Here is a 25,563-nt window from a genome sequence, read left to right on the forward strand (position 1 = left end):
ATACTTCCAAGTTCTTTTTTCTTGTGATGAGAGCTTAAAAATCAGTCCAGTTAGTGCTTTATTTCTACTTTGTGAGAAGTCCAAATTTGTTAATATGGTTGCCTATGAGTGAATTTTCTAATGGTGGAAAGGAATGAAAAATAAAGAACTATATGACTTTAACTTCTTCTTCTTCTTCTTCTTTTTTTTTTTCTTTTTAGATTATGGGTTCCATGAAAGTTTTATCCTTTATTGCAGATGGATTCTACATATATTATCCCATGTTGGTGGTAATTCTCTGCATTGCTACTTACTTTAGGTAAGAAGCTTAATATCACTTTTTTTTTTTTTCTCTTACTCTTGTCCAATCTGGATATCCTTTCTCCTTAAAACTTTTAGAAATATTTACTGGTTAGGTTTTGGCTGTTGTTTGTTTTATTGTGGCTTTGGGGGTACTAGATGTAGTTTAAAGGATTTGTTTAAGTGATGAAGTCAGGCTCTCCTTCTGAAGGTATTTTTAAGAGAAGTATAGTCATTCTTTTACAAGTATTTAGGCTACAAAGTGGTAGGATTGATTACAGAATGTTAACTCTAAGTCCTGGCCTTCAACACTGACAGGCAGTGTAGCTTATAAAATACCCCCATGCCCATCTTTTATCCAGTAATATAAATGAGCCTTGGGGCTTTCCCCGTAGTCATTGCCGGGTTTCTAGGGGCCTCAGACCTTTGCCAGCACCAAACATCAGATGGGGAGCAATTGTAATTAGGCCGTACATACAAGGCTGAAAAGGACACAGGCTACTATTTTTTATAGGATTAGAAAAAAGTGATTGACTGTTGGCTAGGGTCTGACTCAAAAGCAGGTAAAGACAGATGTGCTTAGTTTCTAACACCCTGTCTTCCTTCCTTGCACATGTCAGGGGCCCTTATCCTGTGCTGGGTGTGCCCTCTTCACTGACTGCTTCAGTGCTCTGTGACACGCCAGAAAGACCACACAAAAAAACATTTATTTATTTATGTATTGGAGAGAGAGAGAGTGTGTGCAAGCATCTGCGAGTAGGGGAGGGGCAGAGGGAGAGGAGAGAGAGAATCCCAAGCAGACTCTACATTGAATGTGGAGCCTGAGGCAGGGCTGGATCCCATGACCCATGAGATCACAGCCTGAACTGAATGAAACCAAGAGTCAGACATTTCACCAGCTGAGCCACCCAGGTGCCCCTAAAAATTAATTTGTTGATGTTAGTATGTTTTTCTGATGAAAATGTTTCATCAAAGTGATTTTCATCACTTTTCATTTATATCTTCTAATACTGTAATAGTTATTACAGATAATATATGTATACTCAGTAAGAAGCTATTGAATAAACAGACAAGTATTATTTGAAATAAATTCTTTATTGAATGTTTTAAAACATTTTACCTTCTTGTGAGTAAAATAAAAGATTACATTTAAAAATAAAACTGTTAATATGAACTGATGATAGTACATCTAACTTTCAAGTTTTTTTCTGAAGATAGAAAAGACAACAGGTTTGTGAAAATGTGTCATCATTGTGAAAATGATGTAGTAAAGGAAGAGACCGTATTTCACATGTCCAAAACTTAGTTTATTTTTAAAGTTTACAAAACTAGTAATGAAACATTAGGTGCTTGTGATGTGTGATTTAGGACTTCACATGTTAGTAGTTATGTTTGCAGATTAGCATCTCTGCTTACATTAGTAGATTATTATATGGATCAAGGAATAGATGGGTGGGATTGTGCTTTATCAACTATAAAATCTTAAATATAAAGATTTATTACGTCTAAAAGGAAAATTATTAATCCATTAAAGGTTTTGTTTTAGAGTTAAATGGGATAAACTTTGAGGGCCAGTTTGTCTTTCAGGAAAAGAAAGGCCAGATTCTTTAATTTTCAAATTATGTCCCAAAATAGATACTCTATCTAATAGAGACATATGAAGCAATTGCCTTAGTGGCACTTTAATGGTAACTTGCTTCATAGGTTTCTTTTCTTCATAGGTTTCATTTTCTTTTGAAATGCCACCATAATTAGACAATTCCCGTGTTTTGTTTTGTTTTTAAGATTTATTTATTCATTTTTTGAGAGAGAGAGAAAGTGGGAGCGCTTGCACACACTCACGGTGGGGGAGGGGCTGAGAGAGAGGAGGAAGAGAATCATGAGCAGACCCCCGCTGAGCACAGAGCCCAGCGAGGGGCTCCATCCCACCACCCTATGGTTGTGACCTGAGCTGAAATCAAGAGTCAGTTGGATTCTTAACCAACTGAGCCACCCAGGCACCCTACTAATTCCATGTTACTAACAACGCAGCCATTCCCAGAGTTAATATCCAGATTTAACTGCCTGGAGAGTATAAGGCTGTTTTCTGACACTTTAGAAAAAGTTATGACCATCGCACAGTCAAGGATCCAGTTTGGGGTTTCTCACCCTGGGGTATCATATTCCCACAAGGATGAAAATAGTAAGGGAATTTTTAAAGTCACTGAATTGGCATGACCATCTACCCAAACCCCAGTGTTGCTCAGTGGTAAATGGTATATTAAAGCATGGAGATACATTATGATTTTTTTCCACATCTTCAGATTTACACAGTCAGATTTTTTACATATTGGTCATGTAAAATGGAAGACCTTCACTTTCTTGTAGCTGCTGTATTGTTTTCTTTCCTCCCAGCGTGCGCCCACCCCAAGCTCCACCCCCCCAACAACCACACACATTCGTTCCCTGCTTTCTCTTTCTTCCTCTCTCCCCCTCTTGCTCCACGTATATGTTCAGGCTTATACCATTAGGAGTCCATCAGTGAAAACATCTGAAAACTAAGGCAATAAAAAGAGCTTGGTCTTTGTTTTGTCTTGGATTTAAATCCCAGCTTTAAAACTTACTAAATGATCATTAGCAAGTAATTAACCCCTTGAGCATTTGTTTCCTTATCTGTAAAGTGATTATTTCTTAGGATTACAGTAAGAATAAAATAAGAGAGTATCTGTAAATTGGCTGATGTATATAGTAGGACCTTAACAAATACGAATACTGTCCATCCAGCCATTGCTTCTTTCCTTGCACGTCATATTTTCAGAGTATTCTTGTCCTATACAACAGTGAGGTTTAAAGTAAATACCAAATAATATAAAATAATAAGATAAGATATAGTGATTATAAAATAATAAGATAAGATATAGTGATAAATTCTGAATGTGTAATTAAAGTTATTTAAATGGAATTGACTAGCTCTCAGGTTATTAAAAAAAATTGAACATGAAAATCAACTTGCATAATTGATATTTTCTAAACCAGATTATTTTACACTTGGGAATACTGGTTGTCTGTGTATTTTCAGCATTAAAATTGTTCGAATATAAGAGAAGAATCCGTTGCATTTGTATTATAGCCATTGTTTTGTATTGTGTAATAATTTTCTGAAGGTATACTAATGGCCCAAATCAGTTTATTTTTGGAAGAAATCTGGGTATGGTGCACACCATGTCAGGGAAGTACCTGCTATATAAAGTTAGAAAGAGAAGTAAGTCCTTCTTGAAGAAAGACAAGAATAACTATGTAACTTGCTATGATAACTAATAATAAAATATAGGCTTCTTTGGGGTGACAGTACTAAAGAATGTTTTATCTAAACATTTACAATGAGAAATAATGCATGTCTTTTAAAACATCTACTTTTATTAGTTTGGGAACCCGTTGTTTGAATCTACTTGGTTTCCAGCAGTTCATGGGAGATAATGATATGACATCAGACTTGGTTGATGAAGGAAAAGAATTAATCAGACGAGGTAAGATTTGTCTTTTAAAATTAATGAAAGGAAAGCACTAAGACTCAAAATACAACATTAGTGTTTGTATAATTTGTAATTTTTAATCTCTCTTAAGAAATTAATGTTTTGGGGGGCATTTGGGCGGCTCAGTTGGTTAAGCATCTGCCTTTGGCTCAGGTCATGATCCCAGGGTTCTGGGATCGAGCCCCATATCAGGCTCCCTGTTCAATGGAAAGCCTGCTTCTCTCTCTCCCTCAGTTGTTCCCCCTGCTTGGGTGCATGCTCTCTCTCTGTCAAATAAAGAAAAATATTAAAAGAAAGAGAAATTAATGTTTTTTAGCTAAAAATCTATGTACAATCTTCATAGCAAAAATAATTTGAAAACAAATGGGGGTTTCAGCCTTCTTTAAGAAATACTGCAGCAGAAATTTAGTCTATCCTTAACTAAATAATGCTCTTGGATGGCATTGGAGTCATTTTGGTGTTTTTGTGGAAAGAGCTTTGCCAGGCTCAGTACAACTATAAAATTCATGAGTTGAAAGAATTATCGGTTTGATACTGCACAGGAAATCATTCCGGCCAAGGCTGGGTTTGAGAATGTGATGAACATTAACATCCTGTTAGAATACATGGCCCTCCACTAGAATCTAATCCTGATTGTATCAAAATCCCTGAATGTATCAAAATTCCTGGTGTTTGAGTGATGGCAGGGAAAAAAGAAAACAAAACTCAAGTGTGGGGACATTGGTTCCTAGACATTCCCCTACGTAGGTCTGGAGCTTTTGTGTGATCATTAGTTAAATGTAAGCCAAAATATGTTGTAGCTTCAATAGAAGCTGTTGTATCCTTCAAATTCTCTCCTAGAAAGGTGTGGTCTAGTTGATATAATGGTTCTACTGCCTTTAACATTAATTAGATCTGATCTGAAGTATCATATTCAGTCCTGGGTAAGATTTCAAGAGTAGAACTTATAAGTAAGAAGGTATTTAGAGAAGGACAGCCAGAACTATGCAGTCGTAGAATGTATCTTATGCAAAAATAAAAACAAAAACAAACAAACCCCCCCAAAACAAAACTGAGTTTGTAGCCTGAAGAGAATAAGGGAAAGGACTTTTATGCAGAAAGAAGTCTCAACTTCATTTTGAAGGTAAGGCGAAGAAAAATAAGTTATCCAGAATTTGAGATCACCATGAGGAATAACTTTTTCCTCACTAAAATTGTTAGACAAGGCCTAAAGGTCATCTCCAACAAAAATATGGGAGGTATTCTCTGTGGATTAGTTCACCTCTAAGGTCCTTTCCAACAATAACCTATTACTTTTGACTTTGTAGTAATTTAAAGGAAATTGGTCATAGCCTATATCTTTACTGCAGTTACTCCATAATTAATTAAACCATGTTATACTAAATTTGAGATCACTTTTCTCTCTCTAGAGAAGAGAAAAAGGCAAAGGCAAGAAGAAGGTGAAAATCGAAGAAGAGTAAGTATAGTACTTGTTAATTTGCTGTAACCTAAAGACTAATGTGAAGTAATTATAAGAATTTTACTCATTTAGAATTGGCTAAAGACCAAAGAACAGTGGGAACAGTGTTGACCTGTTCTAAAAAGTCATTAGTATTAAATTACTTTGTGTCCATCATCTAGCAGTTTCTTGCCTAAGGTCAGTGCTGTGTGAATACTTAATAAGAGAATTAATAAATTCATGCAATCTTGCTATTAAAGTCATTTTGATTGCTTTGAAATTGTTACACTTTTTTGGTCATATGACATTAATTGTATTCCTCTTCAATTTTTCTTCAGTCCTTTCCTCCTAGAGAGTGAAAAGGCAGAAAATTAGAAAAATTTAGTCAACAGTTACTACAAATTTTCAACACTGGGGTATATCTATACTGGAGAAATGAAGACTCAGAGAAGGAGACATGATAGTTGTGTTCATATATGTTAGTGTAAAAGGAGCTTTGTTCTTTATTTCAGAAGACATAATTAGAACCAGAGAGTGGAACTTACTGGAGATAGATTTCACCTCTCGGTGAAAATTTCTATCTTCCTCAGTTTATCAGAACTGTGATGGGCTGCTTGCAATAGAAACTTACATGTCATCTAATAAGAGAGCCAATGGCATGGCTATTTTAGAATGAAACCCTACATGGCAGGAGAGGTTGAACAAGGTGCCCTCTAAGATTCCTTTCAGTTCTAAGAATTGACTGAGTAGCATCCCACTTCATATGGTTTGATTATACCTATCTAACCATGTTTTTACACAACTTTAATTTTTGCTTTTGAAAGTGATTTTTCAAGTCTCTGATATTTGTAGTTTATTTATATTGGAGAGAATTTTGTTATCTCATAAATTATTAATTCGCATAACTTTTATGTGGTCAAGGTAAGCCAGTTGTAGCTGTCATGTTGTTTTGACATTTTAAACAGAAGAACTAAAGAGGTGAATTATAGCTAGCAAACATGTCTATAAATTTTCATTTGGAAAAAAGTTTGGAGACAAAAATTATTTTTGAAAATTTTCACAGTACTATGCTAATCATATTGATTATCTGGTGAATTTCTGATAAAAGTAACTAAATTCTCTAACTCTATGGTCTGTTGACACTGATGAATTACTTTCTGCCTGTGAGTTCCTCTGTTACATATTTATTTGCATTTCTGTCTTAGGAGTGGAAAGAACGTTATGGACACAGTAGAGAAGATTCTACCAGAAACAGAAATGTTCATGTTGACCCGAAAGAGTCAAGCCTCTCAGATCTTAGTACCACCCGATGTAAGTCATTTCTTTTCTAGTTCCCTTAGAAGTTGTTTTCCTAATACTTGCTTGCATAGAGACTGAGAAGGCATCCATGCAGAGCTGTAGAGGTGGTTCTGCATTGTCTTTCCTTTTTCATCCCTCAGTGTATAGAAGGAAAGGGAAACTCAAGTATGTGTTTCTGATAAGATATGGAGAATTGGGACAGTGCATGAATAGTTGTGATCTTACGACCCTAAATAATACCAGTACTTATCCCAGGCATGTTGTAGGCAGGTGTTGATTTCTACGATTTATCTAGTTGTTGTTCTTTACTTTTCTGGTAGTAGATGTAGGCGATTCAGTCATTTTTTAAGCATTTTCTGACTGACCCTTATGTCAGATACTTTCCCAGGTATAAGGGATATAGCGAAGATAAATTTCCTGTCCTTGGGATGCCAATTAATTGTGTGAGGGACTGATAACCAAGTAGAAGACATTTGCCAGTGGGTTAAGATACCCCCCCATATCCCTTGACCCTGCCATCTGCCCCTGGGAGGGTGGTAAGAAACCTGTTTTTGCCCATGACTCTGCCCAGAGTAGATGGCAAAGGAGGTTTGACTTTGGGGGAGATGCAGGAATGCTGAGAGAGTAGAAGGGTACACTCCCAATGCTGAGGGAACTCAACTGAGGGAATAGAAAAAGAGTTCTTTATTTTTATTTTTATTTTTTTTTAAGATTTTATTTATTTATTTGAGAGAAAGACAGTGAGAGAGAGCATGAGCGAGGAGAAGGTCAGAGGGAGAAGCAGACTCCCCATGGAGCTGGGAGCCCAATGAGGGACTCGATCCTGGGACTCCAGGATCATGACCTCAGCCGAAGGCAGTCGTCCAACCAACTGAGCCACCCAGGCGCCCCGAAAAAGAGTTCTTTATAGGGAAAGGATTTTTGTGATAGAGTAATACTAACTCAGCATTTGGGAGTGAATGGTACTTTGCCGGGTGAAGGGGTTTTAGGCAGAAAGATGAATGAGTGACTTAAGAGAACCTTGGGGAGAATGCAGGTTTGTTTCTGTCACAAGATCCTAAATTTAGTATGTGGGGCCTGATGAGAGGGGAAGCTGCAGGGACAGCTGGGCAGTAGCTATTACCATGCTCAGAAGTGAAGACTTTCAAATCAAGTTAAGATTTCATTCGGGAAAGGAGCATGCTCAGATCTTTGGTTTCAGAAGGTGAATTTGAACATCAAGCATGATTTCCAGGGAAGTGAGACAAAGGAATCAATTTAATGTCTGTTTTGGTAATGCGATCTATAAGTAAGGCCTGGGGCGCCTGGATGGCCCAGTTGGCTGCCTTCGACTCAGGTCAGGATTCCAGTGTCCTGGGATCAAGCCCTGCATTGGGCTCCCTGCTCAGCTGAGAGCCTGCTTCTCTCTCTCTCTCTGCCTGCCACTCTGCTTACTTGTGCTTTCTCTATCTTTCTGTAAAATAAATAAATAAAATCTTAAAAAAAAAAAAAAAAAAGGAAACGAGGGCCCAAGATAACCAGCGATCCTGGAGATGAGGAGGAAAGGATGTGTTTGAATGAGATTTAGGGTAGAAGACATGGTAGAGAGCTAAAGGTTTAGTTAAAACGAGGGAAGAGGGGCGCCTTATGGCTCAGCCAGTTAAGTGTCTGCCTTCCACTTAGGTCATGATCCCGGGGCCTTGGGATCGAGCCCTGTGTCGGGCTCCCTGCTCGGTGGGGAGCCTGCTTCTCCCTCTCTTTCTCTCTCTTTCAGATAACATCTTAAAAAGGAGGGGGGGCACCTGGGTGGCTCAATGTATTAAGGCCTCTGCCTTTGGCTTGGATCATTGATCCTAGGGTACTGGGATCAGGGCCCGCATCGGGCTCTCTGCTCAGCAGAGAAACTGCTTCCCCCGCTCTCTCTGCCTGCCTCTCCGCCTACTTGTGATCTCTGTCAAATAAATGAATAAGATCTTTGGGAAAAAAAAAAAAACTAGGAAAAAAGGGGACTCTACAAAGATTTGGAAGTTTAAGTAGAGGTTAACATGGTAGGAAGATGTGGGAGTGTGGGAGAATCTTCAAGAGAAAAGGAAACACAATGCCTTAGGATGCTGACTTGAAGAGAACCTGGAATGTGGGAGGCAACCAATATTTGCTGAATGAATGAGAGAAGAGATGAAGGTCAGAGTCCAACATGACGAAAGTGTAAGAATTGAATTGACTTGTCTCAAGTTTTCAAAAAGAGCTATATCACAAAGTTCTTTTGAAGCTATTGGACTGCTCAGAAGAACTTCCTGAAAATTTGGTTTGTTTATGAAGAAAACCCAGCCCATCCACATAGAGAGAATGGAGAATTCAGTAGATCTGTACTGACAAGGATGATCGGTATTACCCACAGGTGGCCGTTGAGCAATTACAATGAGGCTGGTGCCCCATGTTGAAATGATAATGTATTGGATATATTGAACTAAATTAAGTCTGTTAAAATTAATTTCACCTGTTCCCTTTTATTTTTTTCATGTAGCTACTAGAAAATTTATAAGTAAATATTGTGTTTGCATTTTATTTCTGTTGGACTTAGCTTGCCTAAACTCTTGTTTCCTGGGAAGAAGACTCAGGCCTTTCTTGAAGAGCTTGAGTTGAGTACATGTTAAAGAAATTCTAGCCGAGAGCTGAGATACAGGACCCCTGGATTCACCATGAAACCAATTGAAACTTGAGAATGAAATAATTTATATGTTAAATGTTGATTCTGATTCATAATAATTGAATCTTTACGTTGTACCTGCTTCTGAGCTTAGACTAGCTACAAGGGAGAAACTTTTCTGTGTTATTTCCTATCATACTATTTTTCATTTTAATCTGATTTTAAAGGAATCAAGTAGTTATCTTTTCTTATTGTTGTCTTCACAATCAAAATTCAGATTGTTTATAATCTTGACTTTTTTTCATGAGTCCATAGACTGACCCATAAAGATAATAGAAAAGTAGATATACATTTTCTCCTCTGTTCACAGCAACATCCAAATATACCAGGGCCAATAATAGGACTGAAAGAGACCGAATAGAACTCCTCCAAGATGTAGAACCTTTGGATTTTAATGCAGAAACATTTACTGATGATCCTCTTGAATCTAAAGCAGAAAGGTAAGCTCTGGCTGGGGCATTTTGGCTCCAGCATTCTGAAATTTTACTAGCATACAACTTGATGAGATAAACATAAGGAAAATATTCATTTTTATTGCTAATATTAACCATATTAATCAACTTTGGTAACTTTTTATATCTGCTGATGCTTTTATATTTCAAAAATTATATCATCCTATGGTGATAATTGAAATTGCTATCTCCATAAACTACTAGTGGTATTCTAAATAAGAAAAATTGAAATTGATAGTAAGGATCTTAACAATGTTTATATGCCTGTTTCTAATGAACCCATTTATGAAATTTATCATATTTAGCAATAGCTGCATAGCCGTGACTGGGTGTCAGACACTATTCTAAGCACATCACTAACAATACTATATTTTATGGTTGTAAATCCAATCATATTTGAATCCAGAGAGGCTTAATAACTTACCCAGAGTAACACAGCTTGCAAATGGTAAAGTCAGGCATTCAAACCCCAGGACTCTGGCAGTAGAGTCTGTGCTTTTAGCCACTGTGCTCTGTGAAAATAATTAAGCAAAAACGAAATATCAAATGCGTGATGAAATCTCTGCAGTATTTTCTGTAAACAGCAAAAACCCTAGAACATTCTATTTCTGTTGAACAATTAAGAGTGATTATGAAATCTTCAGTTCCATGATGTGTTTGCATCTCCCTGTCCCTTTCTTTTTATCTCTCTCCCTGTCATGTGTTTTCTAGGCTCTAAAAAAGCTATTGATTAATTTATAGTTAAGTAAGTCCCCTTGGGATAATATCTTTGTAAGTTTCCACTTCCAGCTACTGAATAGATGTTACAAATTATGCTTACAAATTATGTAGCCACTTCCTTTTAATGTGTCCTTGTTTTTCTCTCCTCCTTTGTTATTTTTGACACCTCAGATCATTTCTTTATCCACCTTTCAGGTATCAGCCTGGGGGACGATACCTTTCCATGTCTCGAACCGGAATATTTGATGATGTGTAAAGTCGGAGAGAATTTTTGGAACAACTGACCAAGATCAACACATCAATCCAGTCTTTACGAACATATGTATGCCCTAGAATTTATATGTACTCTTAGTAAAAAGTGTCAGGACAAAAAAGGCACTGGAAGTTACTCACATCTTAGTAATAATAGTTTATTGGCCATCGAATAGAGTGTCATCATTTTTATTATACACGATTCCTGAAGCGTCTGCCTTAGAAGTCAGAGTGTAGTGGAAGGATTCAGTTCATGAGAAAGATCAGTATAGATTGAGAACATGTAGTTTGGTTTGTTTGAGGTTAATTTTTTTTCAGGAAAGTTGTTTTACAGATCCAAGAAAGCCAAAATAACATCATACAGTTTTATTTTTGTGATTTACATTTTTGCTCTTTCTAAACAATATGTTAATTCTGTATTTCGCCAAGAGATGGAGACCTCAAATAACGATGGTATTTACAGAACCCATGTCTTAAAACAAGGCTTACTTACCAGACATAACTGAATGTAGAAAGCTCTTTTTCAACTCTGTATGCAAATTAGTGTGGTTTTTGCATGTATAATTAAGATTATACTTCAAGTGATAACGTTAGTATCTTTGGCATGTGTACTATAATCAGGTGATGTGTTATTCTTTCAGTCTTGGCTAGTAGCTGGAAATTGCTTTACGCTTTTGGTATTGCTTTGTAAAAATTTTCATTTCAGGGAGAAATGTTCACCTTTATCATTCAGTATATTGATTTAAGTATTGATCATTCCACTCAAAGAGAATCCAAAGCATTAATGGTAAATAATGCCTTTTTTTTTTTTTTTTTAAGCAGCCAAAGAGTCCCCATGAAATTCTCTGATTTTTAAAGGTGACTGTTGATGCTTTGTGGCAAATAACATTTGGTTATTTAAAGGTAAAATGTGAATCCACTTACTGTTACTGTTAACACTCAAATTGTGGTTTATGTGTAATAATTTTGTTTAAACATGCTTATGATTTTAAAATGGGTTTTTTAAACTTTTGTGTTGAAACCAAAGTTGGATATATGTTAAATCATCAGTGTTTTATTGCACAGTGAATACTGCACAGTTGAGCACAGCATGATTGCAGAGAGTTTTTTATGTACCCAAAATGTTTGCAGCTCAGAGAATCCCCGCTGTGGATTCATCCCGTGGTGACTCTCGGTGAGTTTGTCCCAACAGTCTCAGATTAGCTTAACCTGCTCTTCTGTGTAACTTTTACTAGTGCTGGCTTCCACTCTGAAGTGTCCCAGTTTGAAAATGAATTATCTGGTTACCCTAACAATATGATTGTATGTTTCTTGAAGTCAATCTTCCCTTGAATCATAATTTCAAATTTTTTATTTTGCTTTTTACTTAGTATTATCACGCACATTTTTAAGAGACAGTTCTATGCAGATACCGAAAGGAATGGTGCATCATCCTAAATAGCTGATTTTGTTCAGTTTTATGATCTTTGAGGTTAGATCCCCTTTAAAATAATAATAAATGGATAGACTTTATTGTCTGTCAAAGGTTATACAGGCTGCCCATTTGAGCACATACACACAGCCTTTCACTCTAACGTGTGGTTAGAGAACTGTAGGCCAGAAGCAGAAATCATTTGGTACTCTTTGTAATTTTATGATTGACCATTGAATATCTCCGGCAAATTATGTAACCTCTCAGTGCCTCAGTTTCTTCATTCGTGAAATGAAGATGATACTTGCTATTTACCTACTGATCTACCTCACAAAACTATTGTGAGGGCATTGAGTTGATGTTGATAGGCCAGAGTTTAAAAAACAAGCAAACAAACAACAAAAAACAGTCACCTGTGCTACTGTGGTGGATGGAGAAATGATCAGCCCAGAGAGGGGTTCAGTCTCTTATAATTACAGAGAAGCCTTTAAGTCCCCAAAGCAAAAACTGTTTTTGGACTGATTAATCAAAAATCCTTTGAAAAGAGTATATTGTTGTGTATTTGGTCTTGGGGTTTAACTTGGAATATTTTCCTTAAGTATAATGTTGTTTCTTATCAGGTTTTGTCATGAAACCCAGATGCTGTAGAAGAAATAGAAGCAGAAAAAGAGATTATCTAGTCACTTTTATAACTTATAATGCCCTAAAATAAACTGATAGGACAATGTAAGGGAATGTACTACTTGACTTTATTATTGAAATTTTTATGGTTATAATAATTGAAGTATAGGTAGTACAAATAACATAGCTCCTTTTGTGACTTCTGAGTTATTTCCAAAATAATTTTTAGTTGTTTAAGTCTAGAGTGCAACTTTTTAAGCAGAATTTATCTTACAGGATTTATAGATGATCATATAGGAAGGTAAAGTTACCTGGCTGGGCAAATTTGAGCTCATAAGGTAATGGCTTAACCTATGAAAAAAAAGAGTTTATTGGTGGGGGGAATGAAATTAAAAATTTTTAAGCCACCTTGTATAAAAAAACGGTGGAGTAAGAACAGAAGTTTTCTGTTTGGGGAAGCTTATTAAAATATAATGACATCTACTGTAAAACATTACTACTAAATTCATATATTTTAAATGCAAAGTAATTTCCTAAAGAATTACTTCTGGTAATTTGCTTTTGATGTTTTTCTTATGTAATAATAGGTCTCTGATTAAATTTTCTAAATTATTTTTCTAAATAATTGTTAGGTAAGGATATTCAGTAAGCCAATAATTAAAAAATAACCATTGCAGAAAGTAATTATTAATAATCTGTTAATTTTAATAATCACCTGTACGTTGCTAATTAACTTTTGTTGCTACATCAATAACTTGTTCTTATCAGTGGAGCTTTTTTATAAACATCATTATTAAAATAAGAAATAAGGTATAAGCCTAATTATTAGAATTTGCTCTCTTACCATTTGAATACAGGGCTTTCGAGTACTTTCAACACACAAGAGGTCCTCATTTCACAAGAGTGGTAAGAGCTAAATCAGAAAATCAAGGGTTTTCCATTTATAAAAAATAGATCAGAAAATTGGACAATCCATGCCATCAAAAGTAAATACTACAAATTGATTTATTTGGGGCTCTACTGTTTATTAGAGTATCAGTTCTTAAATTTACACTGGTCGTGTACCCAAATGAAATTAAGTGTGGATAGGACGTTAATTTGTGTGTGTGTTTTTTAAGTATACTGCAGTGTATGGATGAAAAAATTTCATTTATGTACAATAACAAACCTCATTTTTTATCTTGTAATAGAGTCAGGGAATGTTCTTAATGGTGTGTTGATTACCATCTTAAAGGAAAGTAAACTCTCCATAATTATAGTTCACACTGTTCAGTAGGAGTTTTATACTTGTGATTTTAGTGGACTGTGCGTGAAAATCACAAGGATATTTGCACTAAAGAGGCAAAACATGTCCCTGAAAAATCTTAACATACTTGAATCTCCAAAATGTAATGGATCACATTACATTAAATTCTAAATGTTAAGGAATAAATAGATTTAGAGTTTTATCTGTCCTTTCTTTTCTTCCTTCCTCATTCCTTTTACACCTTCCTTCCTTTCTGAAGCCTCTCTTCACAGTACGACTTTTAATGTGCTGACAGATTTTTCCTGTTGTGTGTACACAGTTGTTTCTGCTGATCAGTACACTCAAAAGGAACTAGTTCTGATTTCATATTCCACTGCTTGAATAACAATAGTGCACCTAAAGTAGTGAAACAGATTTTTCTAGACAAGGAAGCAATATCTGAATGTAAATGTGACGTATGCTGGCTCAGTGTCTTGGCTTTAGGTTACTTAAGAGGGCACTTCATTAAAATGTATTACTCTCAGTGTAAGGTTTTGGCATAAAAATGGATTTCCAAAAACAGTGATTGTTAAAAACAAAACAAAACAAAACCAGAAAGATTAAGAACCTTGAGATACCGTTTTATGAGAAGGAATTTGTAAATAACCTACATGATTGTCAAAGTTTTCATTAGGAGAGGTTAGAACAATACAAGAGGGTTACAGGAGGCCTTCTAAAATACGAATTCCCTCCATCCATGTAGGATTCTTTTTCCTAGTGGACTTTTTCGTGCTCAGAGCTTAAAGACAAAGCTGTGTCTTCCCCTATCCCAACTGCTGGAGACCAGGCCCTGTGATCATTTTCCCCAGCAAAGCAGGCACTAGCCCTGCCCCATCCTCAGCCCCATCAATGGGAACATGACCTCACCTCTTATTCCTCTCACACTCAGCCTGGTCTTCCTAAAATTTTATTATCATTGTCAAAAGATTTGTCTGTTGATGTTAATTGAAGCCTTGCTCTAATTTTTAAATTTGTTAATAAAGCAAGAATATTGACATGTTCCTCTTCTTACTGATAACCTAAAAGACATTTGTTTTTAACACACTCCCTGGGGAGAATTAACTTTTTTCTCCAAAAATCTTTTCTTTGGTGAGTAAGTATCTTGATCTCAAATCATTTTATAAAAGTTTTTTTTTCTGTACTTAGTGCAAAAGAATAGAAAAAGTGGTTTACTACGGCAGACATATATAAAATCATAATTTATTACTCTGACTGTACAACACCATTTTGAGTCAATATTATTGATATAAATTGTATCAACCTAGTCATTTAGAGCTGAATTTCTCAAAAGAATGCTGGCTAGCATCTTCCCTACTTAGTACACCAAGTTGTAGGGGAGAGACTTGTATTTATTTTATTAAAAGCAATCCAATGGATTTGTTTTTGTCCATACTTTAAAAACAGCCTAAAAGGATTTTTCTCATTTTAGAAAGTAGAGAACATGTGGACATGTCTTTTAAATTACTGTAATCTAATATATATTTATAAATTATAGTATTGAAAAAAGAACTCTAATATTGATGTTGCTTTCTGGTATTTAATTTCTATAAAATGTTTTTGTAGTAACTAATTGTAGTGCTTATAATAGTTTAAAAATCATTCTCATATAAGTTCTGCCCACATTGTATTTCCTTAGGGCAATACTCTAAAATTGAATAGTGCAGTGTGAATTTGAAATATTCCTTCACCCCTTCATTGTCTTTTTATATATGTCAGTACCCAAGAGAAGTATACCAAAAGCTCAATTTCTGTGTTGCATTAATAAAGTACTTGTTATTTATCTAATTCAGTGGATTAGATGAAATAGAAGATAGTCTTCAAAAGTGCATCTGATCATAATTTTTCTACATGTTCATTATATTCATCTTTGGTGCATGATGCCAAATTTACCTGATACGTAATGACAAATGTTTTCGTATCTGACCAATGGGTTTTAGATTTAACTATTGTTTTCTGAAGATTCTCACTACATTTTCAAATATGTATTTGGAAAAAGCTGCAAAGTGCTACCTATAAGTAAGTTAGCATCTTTGGCCTTATCTGTGCATAATGTTCTCTCGGTTTGGTTTTGATAAACTTGTGGAATTGCAGTTGCTTTGTAGTATTTTAACTTATTGTGATGTAATGGATTTTTTGAAATGTTTATTTGATTAGCTATTAAAATATAGGAAATTATGTGGCTTTGCATGAAATAAAGTACATTTCTACAAGTTCCTAAGAATTTTGCTGATTATGTGTTTCATTTCATACCATCTTTGAGATTAAACTCCTAAGGACCCTGAGGCTTTCTTTGTTCCTTACAAATAGTGGACATTACAAGCAAAAATTTTTTTTAAAGATTTTATTTATTTATTTGATGGACAGAGATCACAAGTAGGCAGAGAGGCAGGCACATAGGGGGGAAAGCAGGCTCCCCACTGAACAGAGAGCTCAATATGGGGCTTGAACCCAGGACCCTGGGATCATCACCTGAGTTGAAGGCAGAGGCTTTAAGCCACTGAGCCACCCAGGCACCCCAAACAAAATGTTTTAAGATAAATAATTAAATGTGTGTACTTTAGGTTCTATATTACTTTATCCAGTGTTTATAATTAAAACAAGTAACTGTTGCAAAAATTAGAGATCAATGACATTTAAAGCAGGACAACAATAAAAGTCAGCAAAACCAAAAGCTGGGTGCTTGAAAATATCAATAAAATTGGTTAAATCCTAGCCAGGCTAAGAAGATAGAGTTGCTTTCCTTATACCAAAAGCAACCATGGAAGTTTGAAATTAAACACACACACACACACACACACACACACACACACACACACAAACACAGTACCATTTATATTAGTCCTAGCTAATGCAATTTAAGACAAGAAAAAGAAAAGAGATGCAGATTTAGAAGGATGAATTAAAACTCTTTGTTAGCAGATGACACGATGGTCTATGTAGAAAATCTGAAAGAACTGACTAAAAAAACTCAAGGAGTATGCAAGTATACTAAGGTTGCAGGGTACAAGATTAAGATACAAATGTCTATCACTTTCATGTATAACAAATGGACAAGTGAAATTTGAAATTAAAAACACAATGCCATTTACATTAGTAGCTCCAACAGTGAAATACTTAGGTATAAATGTAACAATATGTATAAAATAAATATATCTATATATACATATATATGTATAAAATGTGTATGAGAAGCACAAAACTGATGGAAGAAATTAGAGAACTAAATAAATCTAGAGATTCCATGTTCAAGAAGGTCCTGACACTGTCAAGATGTCAGTTGTTTGCAACTTGATCTATAGAGTCAATGCAATCCCAATCAATATTCCAATAAGTTATTTTGTGGATATTGACAAATATTCCAAAGTTTATATGGCAAAGCCAAAGACCTGGAAGAGTTAACCCAATATTGAGGGAGAAGAACAAAGAGAATTTATACTTCAAAACTCACTATACAATTACAGTAATCAAAACATTGTGAGATTGACAAAAGAGTAGACAGAGCAGTGAAACAGAACAGAAAGTCCAGAAATAGACCCACATATAGTCAATTGATCTTTGACAAAGGAACAAAGGCAACTCAATGGAGAAAGGATAGTTTTTTCAACAAATGAACTGAACAACTGAACAGCCACATGCCAAAAGAAAAAAAAAATCTAGACACTGCTCACTGCACCTTTCACAAAAGTTAACTCCAAATGAATCATAAGCCTTAAACTATAGCACCAAACTATAAAACTTCTAGAAGATAATGTAGAAAAATAGACTTTGGGCTTAGCAATGAATATATCACAAGAATGTGTTTATGTGGACAAGAATACATATAAGAATGCTCATAGCCACATTATTCATAATAGCCTCAACCATAAACAATTCAATAAACAATAGATTTATTTATCCAACATGATGGATATATACATGAAAAACTAAATGAAAATGAGTTAATTGCAGCTATGCAACAAAGATGATCTTTGAGGAAGCCCAGATAGTGGCTCTACTAGACAAAGACTTTGTTGTTGTTATTTTTTTAAATTATTATTAACATATCAGGTATTACTTGTTTCAGGGGTACAGGTCTGTGATTCCACCAGTCTGAACACACTCTCACCACAACAAATACCCTCACCAATGTCCATCACCCAGTCTACCCATCCTCCCACCCTCTTCCCCTCCAGCAACCCTGTTTGTTTCCTGAGATTAAGAGTCTCTTATGGTTTGTCTCCCTCTCTGGTTTTGTCTTATTTTATTTTTTCCCTTTCTTTCCCTATGATCCTCTGTATGTGTCTTAAATTCCATATATCAGGTCATATGATAATTGTCTTTCTCTGATTGATATATTTCGCTTAGCATATTACCCTCTAGTTCTATTCACATTGTTGCAAGTGGCAAGATTTCTTTTTTGTTTGTTTTTTGATGGCTGTGTAACAAGCCATCCTCTGTGTGTGTGTGTGTTGTGAATCTTCTTTATGTATATATATGTATGTATGTGTGTGTGTGTGTAACACATCTTTATCAATTCATCTATGGACATCTGGGCTCTTTCCATAGTTTGGCTACTATGGACATTGCTGCTATAAACATTGGGGTGCACGTGACCTTTCAAATCACTACATTGGTATCTTTGGGGTAAATACCCAGCAGTGCAATTTCTGGGTCTTAGGGTAGCTCTATTTTCAAGTTTTGAGGAACCTCTATACTGTTTTCCAAAGTGGCTGCACCAGTTTGCATTCCTGCCAACAGTGTAGGAGGGTTCCCATTTCTCTGCATCCTCGCCAACATCTGTCATTTCCTGACTTGTTAATTTTAGCCATTCTGACTGGTATGAGGTGGTAACTCATTGCAGTTTTGATTTGTGTTTCCCTGATGCTGAGTGATTTTGAGCACTTTTTCATGTATCTGTTGGCTGTTTGTATGTCTTCTTTGGAGAAATGTCTGTTCATGTCTTCTCCCATTTCTTGATTGGATTATTTGTTCTTTGGGTGTTGAGTTTGAGAAGTTCTTTATAGATTTTGGATACTAGCCCTTTATTTGTCATTTGCAAATATCTTCTCACATTCTGTCAGTTGTCTTTTGGTTTTGTTAACTGTTTCCTTTGCTGTGCAAAAGCTTTTGATCTTGATGAAGTCCCAGTTGTTCATTTTTGCCTTTGTTTCCCTTGCCTTTGGAAACGTGTCTAGCAAGAAGCTGCTGCAGCTGAGGTTGAAGAGGTTGCTGCCTGTGTTCATCTCAAGGATTTTGATGGATTCCTGTCTCACAATAAGGTCTTTCATCCATTTTGGGTCTATTTTTGTATGTGGTGTAAAGATATGTCCAGTTTCTTTCTTCTGCATGTGGCTGTCCAATTTTTTCAACACCATTTGTTGAAGAGACTGCCTTTTTTCCACTGGATATTCTTTCCTGTTATGTCAAAGATTAGTTGACCATAGAGTTGAAGGTCCATTTTTGGGTTCTCTATTCTGGCATTGATCTATATGTCTGTTTTTATGCCAGTACCATACTGTCTTGATGATGACAGCTTTGTAATAGAGCTTGAAGTCCGGCATTGTGATGCCACTAGCTTTGCTTTTCTTTTTCAACATTCCTTTGACTATTTGGAGTCTTTTCTGGTTCCATTTAATTTTAGGATTATTCAAGTTCTGTGGAAAAAGTTGATGGTATTTTGATAAGGATTGCATTGACTATGCAGATTGCTCCACACAGCATAGACATTTTCACAATATTTATTCTTCTAATCTATGAGCATGAACATTTTTCCATTTCTTCATGTCTTCCTCTTTCTTTCATGAGTATTCTATAGTTTTCTGAGTACAGATCCTTTGCTTCTTCGGTTAGATTTATTCCTAGATATCTTATGGTTTGGGGTACAATTGTAAATAGGATCAACTCCTTAATTTCTCTTTCTTCTGTCTTATTGTTGGTATATAGAAATGCAACTGACTTCTGGGCATTGATTTTTATATCCAGCTACTTTAAGTCTGTGATTAGAAATGTATTCAAAGAATTAAAGGCAGTTGTGTCTAAAGAACTAAGTGATAGTAAGAGAACAATGAGAGTGACTATTAATAGATATGAAGTTTCTTTTGGGGGTGAGGAAATGTTGGCTGTGCAACTCTGCAGATATCCTAAAACCCACTAAACTGTATACTTTTAAAGAATAAATTTAGGATATGTGAATTATCACTCAATAGAGATGTTATTAAAGAGAGAAAAGAAAAAAAATTCTGAGTTATAAATAAGGGAAAGAAGTAAAATTGGGTCCCTTAACATTTCTTTTAATCTAGGTTTGTGATATATTTGATTAGTTTTTCTCTTCTGTCTCTTTGATTTTAAAAAGAAAGAGAAAAAAAATACCAAATTTTCAGTTGGTCTCCTCCAGAAGACCATAAATAGGAATTCAAGATTAATTCTGATTACCTTTTAAAGGAAGCCTTGCTTGGGATGTAGTAGGTTTTTTTTTAAAACAAAAATAAAGCATCATTTTTTGAGAAATATGAGTGAGTAAGTGAATGAATGAATGAATGAATGAATCAAACAATTTCATTCATCTCTGAACTGATCACACCAGACAGTCCTGTGGAGATGGTATGCTTGCAAACATTCCTAGCTTGTTCAGCTTCCAAACCTGGATGAGCAGATATTACTCTTAGAAATTGGGATGAATCTCACCTTACGAAACTCCCCTCAATTGATTGCCTTTATTGTCTCCAGCTTAGGGACAGTGATGGACAGCTCACCATTTCATTGTTGGATAAAGTTAGTCACTCAGTTTCACTTCTTTCTCTTCCTTTCTCTTTTCATAAATTTTCTGTTGATGGGGGTCACTTACAAAGATTTCTTTTTGCAGAACTTCAAGATGGCCATTAAGATTCATTCACAGTGGAACTGGAATCTGGCTATTTAAGACTCATTTTCAGCCTTGCAGACTGTAAGTCATGAGACTGACTCTTGGAAATTCCACTCCTCTGAAACTCAAAATGACAAGAAAGTACTTATCTTAAGTATGAAATCACAGAGAGGAAAATCATGCTCTGTGTTAAGTAGCATGCCCTTGCTCCTCCCTTATTTCTGAGAAAAGATGTGACTCACTAGTCAAGGCATTTCTTAAATACTGCCTCCTCCATAAAATCTATTTTATCTACCTCATTTCTTCCTTTAAGCTTATCTATACAGCTGACTTAACACTTACTTTTGTGCTTTCTCTTTTTCATTAAAAAGATCTACTGAGGACTTAATATGTGCCAGGCAATGTAGGGGTTAGAGACAGGGCAGAGAATGAAAGCTATTGGAAAAACAAACAAAAAATCTTCAAGTCTTCCCTCTGTTCTCTCGTCTTCCAACTAGATGGGAACATACACTTTCAGAGTGTGACCTCCAAGTCCTAGCAGTGTGTTTCTGCAAGTCTTTTCTCTCTCATATTAAGTTGATGTTTATATTTTCATTTGCTAATTTTCAAAAGTTTATACCAGATGAATTGAATTTTTCAAAGCTATTCCATGTATTACCTTAATTTTTTTTTTTTTTTTTTTAACTAAGCTCCACGCCCAATGTGGGGCTTGAACTCATGGCACTGAGATCAAGAGTCACATGCTCTACCAACTGAGTCAGCCAGTGCTCCTTTAAACATTTTTAAAAAAATTCTTAATTTTTAAAATATATCCCCTCTGATGTATGTGGGTAATTGGTTGTAGCACACAGAGAGAATCATGGTACTAATTGCTAAGTTAAGTACATAGTTTGTATACTTTCAAATGCCTAGCTCTTTCTTTTGAAACACTTAACACACTGATAATTTTTTACTTGTAATGATTTGCTCAATATCTGCTTCTCCTGGCAAACCGTAGGCTCCATCAGGGCAAAGGTCATGTTTTCCTTGCACACTACTGGATCCACTGAATCTATTAGAGTATATAGCACATAGAAGACAGAAGGTAAAAATTTATTACTGAAACGTCAAGATTTATGAAAAGACTAGGTCAAATAATAAGTTACATCTTACTTGACTAGTTTTTTATAGTTACTGAAACTTTTGCTATTGCCTCAGATGTAATTAGGAAGATTATCCTGATCATTGAATTCAAGAAGCCTCCTTGGCTTCCTCTCTGGCTTAAAGTAGTTGTCTGCCTGCTCTCCGATTTAATCAGAACACCCTGTCAAACTTACTAAACCGACTGCCCATTTGATCCCATTGATTTTTTCCTCATAATCTTGTCCTTTTGGAAGAAGCCTGCCCTGCCCATTGCATTGCTGAAATGACAAAACAACTTCCTCTCTCTTGTCCCCAGTAATTGTTAGAAATTATCCTCAGGGAAAGAATTTTCTCTATTGGAAGTGAACTTTTAACAACATTAGTCCCAACATTAGTTCTTTACATCTTCTTCTTTGTCCTGAACAGATTTTTAAAAATAGTTGAACCAGGGTCACCTGGATGGTTAAGTTCATTAAGGTTCTGACTCTTGACTCACTTGGGGGAAATCAGAGGGGGAGACAAATCATGAGAGACTGGACTCTGAGAAACAAACTGAGGGTTTTGGAGGGAATGTGGTGGGGGGTTGGGTGAGCCCGGTGGTGGGTATTAAGGAGGGCACATATTGCATGAAGAACTGGGTGAGGTGCGTAAACAATGAATTTTGGAACACACACACACAAAATAAAGTAAAATTAAATTAAAAAAAGGGGCTCTAACTCTTGGTTTCAGCTCGGGTCATGATCTCAGAGTCGTGAAACTGAGCCCCAAGTCAGGCTCAGTGCTTAGCACAGAGATCAGTTGAAATTCTCTCTCTCACCCCCTCCCAACCCCTCTGCCCCTCCCACCACTCTCTCTTTCTCAAATAAATAAATTAATTAAATATTTTTAAAAAAATAATTGAACCATTTAAATATACATGAATAGTGGTATACCCTGTGTCCTTATGTTATGATAAATGCGTATTTGCTTTCTCTCTCTCTCTCAGGTTGGCACTTTTCAACCCTGGCTGAAAAGATTAGGTGATTAGAATCACCTGAGGAACTTTGAACAAATACTTATGTTTGGGTCCCACTTTCAGAAAGTCTTGTGTAAATTATATATAAATTATGTAAACTCCCCAGGAATTATAGTACACAATCAGGGTAGAGACCTTCCCTGTGGAGCCATGTTTCTCTCTCCCTTCACCGCTTACCAGAGGGCATAGGGCAGGGTTATGGGTTCTCCTTAAGTATTTGGTCTTCACTTTAACAAAAGGAAATCAAGCAGCTGATGACTGATCTTCAATTTATAAGTCAACTGCCTGTATCCTCGTTGGAATCTCATTTTTTAGCTCACTTTGTGGATCCTGAATCACCAGTACAGAATCACCTTAGCAAATGTTCAAATATTATTAGAAGAAAAGTAAATGAATCTTCAATAAAATACAGTAAATGCTCAAGTAAAAGCTAACATGGAGGGACGCCTGGGTGGCTCAGTTGGTTAAGCGGCTGCCTTTGGCTCAGGTCATGGTCCCAGCGTCCTGGGATTGAGTCCCACATTGGGCTCCTTGCTCCGTGGGAGGCTTGCTTCTCCCGCTGACTCTGCCTGTGCTCGCTCTCACTCTCTCTCTCTGACAAATAAGTAAATAAAATCTAAAAAAAAAAAAAAACAAAAAAAAACAACTAACACGGAACATTGATATTCAGCAAGATTTCAGAATTTGTATCAAAGAAGAGGCCCTTAGAGGCAGATAAAAGTTCAAAGTCCTTATTCACTGACCCTTACGTGGAAAGCCCAAGCAACAGTGAACTTTTTGAATGATTTGTTGCCAGTGGAGTGTGAAGACATCCATTGGCCCAGTAGTTGAAAGCAAGCCAGCAGCCATCACAGGCACACAGCTTCTACAGTGGTTTCTCCAATGGAAAGTGCTGTTTTCCACTTATGTTCATGGCACACTGACATCAAGATGCTTACAGCCCTAAGAAAATAAATCCTACACACATGTACATTTGAGAGCAAAGTTCACATATAATTGCAGGTCATACAGAGCATCACGGATGAGCTCCAGCATTCAGCCAGTGGAGAGAGATCATATGCACCAGCTATAGCTGGTAACATCTTCCAGGGAAGGAAGAGCATCAAAAGATGGATAGGATTGGGGCACCTGGGTGGCTCAGTGGGTTAAAGCCTCTGCATTCAGCTCAGGTCATGATCCCAGGGTCCTGGGATCAAGCCCCGTATCAGGCTTTATCACTTGAAGACATGTATCTCTCTGACCATCTTCTAGCTGCCTCCCTCGCAAGGGTGGAGGAGATCCAGCTCCTGAGTATTTGGGAATCCTGCCTGCCTCCCATTCTTCTCTGGGGAAAGCCCATAGTACCGGATGCGGGAAGGTGTTCACTGAGTCCTCTGGAGGATACTATCAAAAACTGTCCCTGTCTTCCCTCCTGACCCACAAGAGAGGAAATTGAAATACAGTTCATCCAGCTGTAAAGCCTGCAGGGAAAGGAAACACCAATGCTGTGATCCTGGAGAAAAAGGATAAATCAAGGCTCAGAAAAATCACTTTCTTCCAGGCCATCCAGCACATGTTATCCTAGGGAAAAGAAAGGTTTTAATTTATGCTAAACAAGGGAAGCCCAGAGAGTTCAGAGATGTGCTGCATGAATGGTATGACTCTTTTTTTCTGTTCTCTCAAGAATTTGAGAGCTTCACTGCCAAGTTGCAGATGTAGGTTTTGTTCTTGTGACACTGAGCTCCATGGTACACACCAAAAGGTGAAGAAAGTCCTAGAGAAGATGAATACTATCTTTGCCCACCTTCCCCAAGGGTGATTTGGAAGTGTCAAATTGGCAGCCAGTGTGAAAACTGTAGACTGACTTCCTCAGAGTGACCTCGTGGGTAAGGACTTCCTGCTTCTATAGGCAGCAGCCGTTCTGCCCCCCTCTCTCTCCAGTTACTTTTTCTTTAGCGTTGATTGCAGCGGTCACCCCTACCTGGGCACTACACCACTCTTGAAAAGGAAAGCATCTGTGAGCAGAAGTCAAAGCACCAGAAGAGATCGTCACTGTGGGGTCATTTCATTCATTTGTAACCCAGACCCGTTATCTGTAGCCACAAGTGATAGTCAAGAGGGGTTACTGTGGCCTCTTGCAATTGGTAGGTGATCAGGATCAGACACCTTCCAAGAAATGCCTATAAATGTTCTGAGACATAAGTATGCAGAGCAGAAAGGATGTCGCTGCTGTGCAGTGGCCTGAAGCCACCTGCTGGTTACACACAGACCCCTACAGGCACTGGCCCAGTTCCTTCTCACCAGGAGTGCGAGAGACCTAGGGGCCATGGTGTCTTCCTAATGTGATTAAAATTCCTCATTTTTCTGTCTGAGCTGTCCACCACATCTCCAAGAGGGTTTCTCTCTCTGGCCCCTGCTGCATTCTGGGGATGCTTCTTGTGCGTAGCTGCAGACTGGATCAGAACCACTCAGTGAATTGGAGATACACGTTTTTGATTCTGTCCCTGCAAATGTATTTCAGTAGCCAGAGGTAGAGCCAGCAAATTGCATTTACCAAAAATACTTTAAGGGTTTCTAGGTCCTTGGGCTGGATAAGCTCCTCCTCATCAACATTTTATTTTGCTACAAATAAGGGAGAGACAGTATGACAG

At 36.7% G+C, this 25,563-nt stretch overlaps 1 protein-coding gene across 4 annotated transcripts in view; it reads left to right on the forward strand.

Moving 5' to 3' along the window:
- Window positions 1-16,176, forward strand: part of LMBRD2 (LMBR1 domain containing 2) — a 44,171-nt gene extending 27,995 nt beyond the window's left edge. For 2 of the 4 annotated variants that reach the window (XM_082724200.1, XM_082724201.1), the window contains exons 13-18: window positions 201-298; window positions 3,682-3,785; window positions 5,201-5,247; window positions 6,435-6,540; window positions 9,525-9,654; window positions 10,582-16,176. In XM_082724200.1, coding sequence (XP_082580326.1) covers window positions 201-298; window positions 3,682-3,785; window positions 5,201-5,247; window positions 6,435-6,540; window positions 9,525-9,654; window positions 10,582-10,642 — 546 coding nt within the window. In that variant the 3' untranslated portion in view covers window positions 10,643-16,176. Of the gene's footprint in view, window positions 1-200; window positions 299-3,681; window positions 3,786-5,200; window positions 5,248-6,434; window positions 6,541-9,524; window positions 9,655-10,557 lie in introns of all 4 variants that reach the window. The other 2 variants (XM_082724198.1, XM_082724199.1) reach the window with 1 other exon arrangement.
- The last annotated feature ends 9,387 nt before the right edge of the window (window positions 16,177-25,563 follow it).

The sequence above is a fragment of the Mustela nivalis genome, assembly GCF_964662115.1.
Source record: "Mustela nivalis genome assembly, chromosome: 3".
NCBI classification, from domain to species: domain Eukaryota; kingdom Metazoa; phylum Chordata; class Mammalia; order Carnivora; family Mustelidae; genus Mustela; species Mustela nivalis.